Here is a 10,130-nt window from a genome sequence, read left to right on the forward strand (position 1 = left end):
TTAGTTAGATTCTAATTGTTAGAAGATAGCATAGAATCATTGTGTAAATAACTACTATATAAACATCAATAAACAGGTTATGTTATATGCCATGCTTTAATGTGTGCTATCTTCAAGGCACTATATGTTAATACTTGTGGATATTATATACAGAATCAGATAACGTGAAAAATAATACATCATTGTACAATGCCTAATTAGGCTACAATGTAATAATGAATGGCATTTATTTCATTCATGTGACATCATTCATAGAGGCTATTTTGTTGAAAAACAAATATTTACTCAAAGCCATTAACCTTATTCTGGTGTCTGTCTCCCCAATTATGGTAAGTTTCACTCTGATTCTAACCGTGCATGACATATGTGATATTACAGACATCTCACTCCAATTGCTTTCCATAACGTCCCTAGCTCATTCTCTCTTCATCCCAGAATGACCTCTGTTGGCCAGTTAATGTCCACTCTGCTCGTCCTCGCTGCTGCTAGACTCCCCGAACAGGTCCTCCCCGCGGGAACCAGGCGTGGCCTTGACGACGGCGACCCCCTTGTTGCTCAGTCTCACGGTGATGAGGGTGGGGTCGTTGCTGAAGCCGAGCAGAATGGTGTTGTTCGCGTCACCCAGGAGGGACACGCACTGGATGGTGGAGTCGGGCGTGAAGACCGACAGGACTGTCCCCGCGTTCAGGTCCCACATGCTCAGCTCACCTGGAAGATGCACCTGCTGTCAGTCACATGGTAACTCATTGTACTGGTAACTCTACAACAACAACAACAACAACAACAACAACAGGTATTCAGTGCTCAGTGTCTTTTAAAGTTTTTCTTTCATCCAGCACCTTTTTCTGAGGGCCAAATGAGGTCTAAAAGACCTGACCACAGACAACCCATTCGGTTATCTAAGCAGGAATGTATGCTTACCAGCCAGTAGAATAGCTTTAGCCCCTTCTTCCACAAGGAAAAGCTGGTTCACCACCCCAAATTGCAGACTCCCATAGCCGGGAATGGCTTTGTGCTTCCTTTTGAATGGATCCCATACCTTAAGTCTGACGGCGTAAAAAAGGATCATGTAAGTTAGGAAGTGCAACAAATAGCTATCGGTTCATTTATTATACCTGTTGTGTGCAATGCGCTTATGGAACTGTTGGGGGCAGTATATCACTAAAGAATAAATGATTAACTTTTTGGTCATCAAAATCCTTTTATAAATTGTTATTTCTTTGTGCATACTTTGTGATTATAAGTTTAATTCACAATGGAAAGTATCCAAATTAATTATGAAATTATGGTCTGTGTGTGTGTGTGTGTGTGTGTGTGTGTGTGCATGCATGCGTGCGTGCGTGCGTGTGTGTGTGTGTGTGACTGTGTGTGTGACTGTGTGTGTCTGTGAGGGTGTGTAATGACTAATGATTTTAGTAATTTAACAATCAACTCTTTTATGTGGCGTACTTATTTACTGCAGCAATGCCAAATGCAACTCGGCTGGCATCATTTGTCATGGCAACACAACAGACTCCGGGCTCATTTTTCAATCGCTTACGCACCTGCCACAAAATAAATGGAGGGTAACCAGATGAGAAAACACACTTCACACCACCATATTGGTGCACAGTAAACAACGGCTAAGTATGCATAAAGTTACAAATACCACAGACATTTATCCCATGTCAACTGCTCCTATATGTTCAACTGAGTGAAAACAATCCACTTGAAACCCCCCTTAATAAACTACATTACCCACCACGCCTCTCTTCAGGTCCCAGAGGGTGAGGTAGGGGGTGTGCTGCGCCTCGCCGTAGTTGCTGATCACCAGGTGCCCGCCGGTGTGTGCGAGAGCAGCTGTCTGGAGGCTGAGCAGAGAGGAGCGGTCCTCCAGGGTGTACAGGTGGTCCAGGGTGCCCATACAGAACACATTCAGATGGTGAGCAAAGTAAGAGCACACCACTACCTAGAGAGAGAGAGAGAGCGAGAGAAAGAGAGAGAGAGAGAGAGAGGGGAGATATACAGAGAGAAAGAAAGAAAGAGAGACAGAGAGAGAAAAAGACAGACACAGACAGGCAGACAGAGAGGTAGAGAGAGAGAGAGGGAGAGATATATACAGAGAGATAAAGAAAGACAGACAGAGAGAGAAAGAGAAAGACAGAGACCGACAGACAGAGAGAGGTAAAGAGAGAGAGAGAGAAAGACAGAGCGATAGAGAAAAAGAGACAGACAGAGAGAGAGGTAAAGAGGGAGAGACAGAGACAGTTGATTAGACAGAGAGAAGACATACAGTACAAGCTCTGTCTAATCCCCTGGACTCTGATGTCTCCCCACCCTCTCTTACTACCACTTCACAACAGCTGCAACGGCTCCCACAAGGGACTACTGATTGGGACTACTGCAGTAGCATGGAGCGTGAAGTGTCCTCCACACCGCAACGCTAATTAAAACAGCCCTTACACAAGCACAAGCTAGCCCGAACAACGTAGAGTCTCTCTTAAATGCGCCGTGCCTGTTCGTCTCCGCTGAGGAGGTACTGGTCCACGGCGTTGAATTTCTCCTGGTCCAGCTGCCGCTGCGCCTCCTTCTCCCTCTGCGCCTCCCTCTCCAGGCGCCTCCTCTTCGCCGTGTGCGTCTCCATGCGCCGGTCCCAGGGCATCACCAGCTGGAATGCTGAGAATGTGTACGAAAAGCACACTCGCTGAGCGCTACACATACGAAATGTAACAATGTAGCAGAGGTAAACTCCAGCTTCAGTGAGTAAAAGTCCGATCATGTATTGGTTCTACCTGTGCACTTAGCACAGGTGATCCCATCAATTAGCAGCTCTACCTAGCTGAAGAGTTCTAATTAGAATCAACTGGTTTAAAAATGAATGGTTGGCACAGATATGTGGTAGGACTTTTACTTTCTGAAACTGGACTTTTCCACCTCTGCAATGTAGATAGAAAAAGATGTGAGGAGTTCAGATGCAAAACTCTCTAAACACCACCTCGTTTAAAAATGAGATAGTGATGGTGAGTGAATGGTTCGTAGTATGTGTTAATCAAATAATTGCGCTTCAAAACCAGCTCAATACCACTCTGTTCCTTTTCTGAAAAATCGATTTGTAGGCAAAAACCTATGGGGGGCCTGATAACAAATGCTCAATTAAAAGAAAAGTGGTCAGATGGATTTAGAGGGTTTTGCATCTGAACGCTTTGTGTATTAATTCCCAAAAGTCATTCCTAAAACTCACTCCGCTACAAAAGAAATAGAATGCTCTATTAAAATCGTACTCTATTTTGTCCATGGTACCTTTGTGTTCTTTAACTGGGAGGATCTGGGATTGCCTGTCTTTCACAGCAGGCGTGTTGGACAGCAGAGATTCTTTGTGAGACGGCTTGATCCGACCTTTGATGTACCCAGAGTCCAGATCCCACAAAATCAGATGGTCCCTATGAGCAACACAGGAGAAGCTACACCACCGTCCCCAGACACAAATGCATACCGTAATTTCCTGACTATTAACCGCGGCTTATACATTGATTTTGCTAAATTTCTTCAGCTGTGAGGTTAATACAGGGGGGCAGTTAATATGGTGTTAATATGGTTTTGTTTCTTTTAACTTGCATGAAACACCGTCCTGCAGCTTATACACAATGCGGCTTATATACAGGAAATTACTGTATACTGTATGAATGAGTCTGACTGTACATGGCTTTTGAATGGTGCTGTGTGTGTATCCGACACTATGTTTACAATTGTAAGAAGGCTGGGGAAACAGTTCCATTCCATCAACACACACAAACGAGTGTGCTATCAGAGCACGGGATGCAAAGATATCAGCTATAATGGATGAGATGGCCGGGCCCTGACCACAGTCTCATTAAAGCCTCTGGGGTAATCACACACTGGGTGTTGGCTTACAGACGCGGCTGACTTGAGACGCCATTCGCGGGCACGTCTGTTACAGGATGCCTGGGCGTGTGGGGGGGTCACAGCAGCTCATCATCAACGCTAATTTCAATCCTTCTTCGTTTACCTGTGTCGTTAGTTTGACCTGATGGCAGGTGGCATCGTGAATGGGCTCTTACCTGGTCTCCGAGAGGCCCAGGAGAATATGGTCTTTCAGCATGGTGTAGTCTTTCTGTGGGCAAGGCACTACGAAGAGCCCTGTCTGTCTTTTTATATAGCTCCTTTTCAGCAGGTCATACACCAACAATGTCTAGAACACACACACACACACACACACACACACACACACACACAGAGGGTAGATTTTGATATTAAAAAATAAATGGAGACATCAGTCAACAAACTATTCCAGGAGCCCCCCGTGTGAATCTAAAATGTAGCCCTGAGGAATATGGTATTGAAGACGGAAGCCGTCGTTCCAGGTCACGGGCTATGAGTTTCAAGACAGGTGCTTTTGATTAAACACTTGAGTGAGATAGCTGCAGGGCTTTGTATTCTCGTGTGTCACACAAGTGGGACTCGACATTAAGCAACCGTTGGATCCTCAGTGATTTGAGCAGCATGTTTAAAAGGCCCAGAGGAACGAATGACAACAGAAGACATTTCATAAAAACACTACGAGGGTGGTTAGTGGGGAGGGGGGGGGGGGGGGGTGACGAGATGAAGGCTGAGGAACCTGGAAGACAGGAGCGGCTGATTCTGTGAAGCTGGAGGGCCCCCGGCCCGTCAGGATGTAGAGTTTGAGGTCGCGTGCCAACGCCACATCCGTGTTGGCGAACAGGCCGTGCTCCACCCTCACCGGGCGCCCTGCCAACCGAGGCCGCGCCACGTTCCATACCCGTATGGTGCCCGGACGCATGCTCCTGCACAACACGTACCTGACAGGACAGGACAAAGACATGCACAATGAAGGGACACAACGGTGAAATGGGATTTAGGGATTTGGGTCTTTTAAACCTTGTAACATGGATTCATCTCACATATGCACATTGTCAGAGGGAGAGGGCTGGGGATTAGACAGTGTCAGCGGCACTGATGTCTCTGAGGTTTCAAGCACCTCCTTCTAAATGAAACATAAATATGTGTGCGTTCAACACTGATGAACACTACTTCTACCTGAAACTCAATTGGATGAGTTCTGCCCATGTTAACCTCTACATTGATGTATTAAGTCACCCTGTTGAAGCCTAGCTGAATCATGTTGGCTTCTATTAAAATGTCACAGTGGAACTTAATTCTATCATCAGTGATGTGTCCTATGGATGCTCGTGTGGATAACTGTGTTCCTCCTTACGCACCTGGGGACTTTGCCCATAGGGATGACCTCCTGTGTGCCGTCCCTCCTCACTCGGTGAGTGTTGTAGGTGAGGCTCTGGTCGTTGATCCGAGAGACGAGGTTCCACTGCCTCAGGAACCTTTCACCCCGGCAGAACCCCAGGCAGAACCGCAGGTCAAAGCACATCCCTTCAGGACGGAACAAAATCGATATTTGTATCTTAGAGAAGTATATGAAACACCTGCATTGAGTATAACATTCTTATGCGTTCCATTCTCCCATGTTTATGCTGCCGTTCAAAGGCAAACCACAGTAACTACACATAAGGTCAAAATTAAGTGAAGACTCAAAATAGGCTTTGTGGCATCTGTTCTGTCTTGTGTCAAAGTTTCCTATCAATACAAAAAGTCCACATTACATTACACATTACATTGATATATTACCAGCAATCTATCCATAGCATATTTGGCTGGACATTATAAAAAAATGTTTTCTCTCAGTTTCATTGTTTGCGTAGTTACAGCATTTTGAGGTTGTCAGGCAGTATGAGTGTCTGGTCACACTGACCCTGAGTGACCAATCCTGGAAAGCGTGCCAGGTGCTTGTGGTCCTCCGTCTCGAGGTTCCAGACGATGATGTCAGTGGTGCCGCTGCGCGTGGAGGGGCAAAAGGCCACGACGTGGGAGCCAGCCCTGGTGACGGTTACCTGGGAAACGAGATCCTGACCACAGCCCAGGATGGAGCGCTGATACTGGAAGGTGCTCGCGCTGAAGAGCTCGATGTGGATGATGTCACCCTGGCTTTTGTATGGGTATCTAAGGACAGAGGCCGAGACCGGACGTTTAAGAGAAACGACTTCAAACACAGCCTAGCCAAACACGATCAAAGACAGGAACTATCCGTTACAGAATTAAACTTTAATATCTACCCCCCTCTGATGCTAGATAGGTTGCATATCTGAGGCGAAGCCAGTTATAGTGGCAGAATGCATTGATTGTTTAATCAATACACAGCCAAGTCCTTAACTACAGATCTTTTTACTCGGAACCAACTCTGCTGAGCAACCGCATGATGAGGCGAATTTAATGTTTAATCGACAGAATGAGTCCATGAGGGAGGAAAGCGTATAGATTAAGGAGGAAGTGATTACCTGCAGAAGACCAGTAGATAGTGTGGGGTCATCTCCACGGCCTGTATGGTAGCAGATGGATGCTGGGCTTTCAGTGTGGCCACAACAGATCCTCCACGGGCACTGAGCACAGCGGCTTCCCTGCCACTTCTGTGTGCGTGTGTGTGTGTGTGTGTGTGTGTGTGTGTGTGTGTGTGTGTGTGTGTGTGTGTCCGTGTGGTGTGTGTCCGTGTGGTGTGTGTGTGTGTGTGTGTGTGTGTGTGTGTGTGTGTGTGTGTGTGTGTGTGTGTGTGTGTGTGTGTGTGTGTGTGTGTGTGTTGTGTGTGTGTGTGTGTGTGTGTCCGTGTGGGGTCAAGGAAGAAAAAGAAAGATGCAATCAATGAAATGACAAAAAAAACAACAACATGACAGAAGGCAGTGAAAAAGCCGAAGTGCCAAATCGAGCTGAGTATGGGGGTACTGAGGAGGGGGGGAACCACAGTCACACAGTCAGTAACTGAGAATGAAGACCTTTTAAAAAGCTACCAGTGATTTGCTGCCACAGTGGCCAAGGCCATTAAGGACCCATCATGGGCAGTCTGTTGCCACAGAGCCCAACCAAGGAAGTCAATAAACAGGGGCCGTTCAAAGACCCAGTCAAGTTCAAACACAGTTCACAAGCTGTTACATTTCAGCCCATTTAGAACACCAACTACAAAGAGGTCTATGTTTTTATGGTAGAACAAAAAAAATAAGATAGAAATGATTTGGTCTATGTTGCGCAACAGCTGCTCAATGATCCTTACAACAGTAACTTGTTGACTCATTGAAAATATGCTCAATGTTCTCATAAAACTCCACATATCAATGAGTCATTTGTGTGAACACACCAAGTACATCCCATATGTTTTTTTCTTTATTAGGCTTACAGAACATTACAATGGGCAAACTGTCCATTTTTAATTACGAGCAACCACAAACGAAAATTCACTTGATATCGTGTTCCTGTTTTTAATGACCTAATATACCCAATTACCCTATGAGTCTGATATATCCGTCATTTCACACACAATGACCGGATTTCAATCCAATTACACTGGCAAACTGCTAATCCCTGATTCTAATCGGCTCACGAAATCAGATAAAGACAAATTCCGGTAGGCGAAGAAAAGAGCAAAAAAAAAGCTTTATCCCTCTTTCTGGCAGACACCATCCGAGACCGCTATCGCTGTCAAGCGTTTGACGCCGGCACCGCGGGCGTGGAAACTAAACGGGGGCTAGCGGCACGCATCACATACGCTGGCACTGGAGACGGTCGTCTCGGTCAATTATTCAACAGATCTTTTCTTTTTTTTAATATATCGTTTCCAGGCACTGACTCGATCCCCAGGAGCTTCGCACAGGGGCGTGCTTTCACACCTGGGTGCCTGTTGGATAGGTGATATTAATTAAGAGCGAAAGCCTTTTGATGGCCGTGATGAAAGAGCCGTGGCAATGATTAATGACCTGTCTGCCTGTCAGCGGGCCCTCAGTGGCCCCGTGTTGTAGCAGCAGAGTGTCAAAAAAAGAGCAGTTCCTGTTGAGATTTCATTAGAGGTATTCAAAGTCTGACATTCAAGACATTCAAGGCTCATCACTGAGGGGAAATGTAGTCCATGTAAGAACGGCACAACTACACACACACACACACACACACACACACACACACACACACACACACACTGCACAACTACACACACACACACACACACACACACACACTGCACAACTACACACACACACACACACACACACACACATCGTCCACACGTCATGGTGGAATCCTGGGGGAACTTTAAACCGTTCTCAGAGCTGATATCAGACTATCTAAGCGTGCTCTCGCAGGAGCCTCAGGTGTAAGGTTGGAAACCTGATCGACGCGCGGCGCTTTTGTTTGTTTGTGTTGTCGTCGTCGCTGCTTGCTGACCTGTAGGCAAACAGCACGTAGTCTTTGACCGAGTTGCGGGACACAAGGATGGAGCGGTCTTTGTGGATGGGATCGGACTCCAGGGTGATGCTGGTGCGACACAAGAGCTTACACGAGGCCGTCAGGTCAAACGCCTGAGAGAGGGAATAAAAGAGGAGAACGACAGGAGAACAGAGTGCAGAGAGATAACAACAGCTGTAAAATAGATTAGAGAACAACACACAACATATAATGTATTTGGAGATGCTGTGTAAACACAGTATATGCTGTCATCTAACTTAAGACCATTTGTGTGATGCTTTTATTACAGGCACATTATTTATGGTACCTGGCAGAGTTGTGTGTGAATATTATGCTATGTCCTTGGGCAGTGAATAGTGTAGAGGATTCAGAGAGAAGGAAAACCTTCAGGGGATGAAAGAGGTAGTGGAGAATGACAACAAAGAGAAAGGGAAACAAATGGAGGAGAAAGAAAGGGAAAGGAGGGTGAAAAGAACGGGGAAGGAAGGATTACACCACACTTATGAGAAAAGGTGTTAAAGGCAGAGGATATCAAAAGAGCTCTTAGTGTAAGAGATGAGAGAGAGAAGAAAGGAAGAATGAAGGTGAACACACACTCGCCTTCACCACTTGACTCCCGTCGTAGAAGGCCACCAGCAGCTGTCCTTCAGATGCGCAGGTTACCACGGGAACGTCCAGAGACTCGCTCTCGGAGTACAGCACCTTCCCAGAGGACAGCTCTCTGACCTGGAGGCAGTGTCCGTGGGTGATGGCCACCAGGCGATCGCTCAAGCACAGAGTCAGGGTGTCGGCCACGGAGAGATTCTCGTCGTCCCCAGATGGCATCTGCATCACACTGTCCAGCTCCAGGTCCCACAGCCTCAATGACCCCTCGCTGGAACATGTGACCACGAGGGAGCCATGTTGACCTCCCGCAATGGCAGTAACTGGAGTCGTGTGACCTAGGATGAGAAACATGGGCAACTCATCAGCTCTCTACATTATGGAGTTGGAGTATAGAGTTGAATTTTCAATCTCATGTAAAAATGTCCCACTTGGAAACTCTTTGTTGTTTATTGAAGGATGTGTAGCAGTAGCAAACTAGCGAGGCCTGTAAAATCCATTGGATGGCTTACCAGCAATTAGGGTGTACACCAAACCACCAGGGGGCAGTAGGCAGGTGAAGGAGGGCACCAGAGTGGGCACAGTGGAGCGCTGGCACTGGGCAAGGAGGCTGTGCAGGTAGGTGAATTGGTATGGATCCTCTGAGGGAGCAAAGAGGGTGGTTAATATGATTACACCTTAGCAGAGAAGTCATTTATGCTATTTCACCAAGTCATTTGTTTGAAGCTAACAAATGAGCTAGCGTGAAACTAGTATGCCTTATTTCTGAGCAAGTCCAGATGCATGTAACTGCACACTCTAACTATAAATCGTTAGCTAGGCACCTCAGAAGCCAAGAGAGCTGAAAGAGTCTGGGACAAAGAACTCAGAAGATTACATATGAAATGTAGATGTTGTTGCAGCAACTGGAAGGTTGCCAGTTCGAGCCCAACTCCTCCTAACTGCTGAGGTGGCCTTGAGCAAGACACTTAACCCCAGAGCTCCCAATGTGCCTACCAATTGTTAAACTGGTACAGTAATGACAGCCAATTCTTGGGAGAAATGCATTTTTTCATTACTGAAGCACAATACCTGTGTGTACGCCATGAACTAGCGCTGAAAACATTGTGCGATTCTTGAGGTCTTCTTACAGAAAGAAATGACGACCCAAGCGAGAGAGAAACACTAAGTTGATCTTAAGGCCATCAGTGACCTGTTAAAGTGTTGTGCTGGAGGCA

The 10,130-nt window shown here is 46.3% G+C and overlaps 1 protein-coding gene across 1 annotated transcript; it reads right to left on the minus strand.

Moving 5' to 3' along the window:
* Positions 1 to 1,536: 1,536 nt before the first annotated feature.
* LOC134060522 (uncharacterized) lies at positions 1,537 to 6,397 on the minus strand. The gene is made up of 9 exons (XM_062517251.1): positions 6,366 to 6,397; positions 5,783 to 6,030; positions 5,238 to 5,403; positions 4,616 to 4,817; positions 4,059 to 4,189; positions 3,280 to 3,419; positions 2,495 to 2,655; positions 1,738 to 1,948; positions 1,537 to 1,544 (listed from the first exon to the last, which is right to left on the minus strand). The coding sequence occupies exons 1-9, from the start codon at positions 6,395 to 6,397 to the stop codon at positions 1,537 to 1,539; spliced, it is 1,299 nt and encodes a 432-aa protein (XP_062373235.1).
* Positions 6,398 to 10,130: the final 3,733 nt, after the last annotated feature.

Source organism: Sardina pilchardus, chromosome 16 (assembly GCF_963854185.1).
Source record: "Sardina pilchardus chromosome 16, fSarPil1.1, whole genome shotgun sequence".
Taxonomy (NCBI): domain Eukaryota; kingdom Metazoa; phylum Chordata; class Actinopteri; order Clupeiformes; family Clupeidae; genus Sardina; species Sardina pilchardus.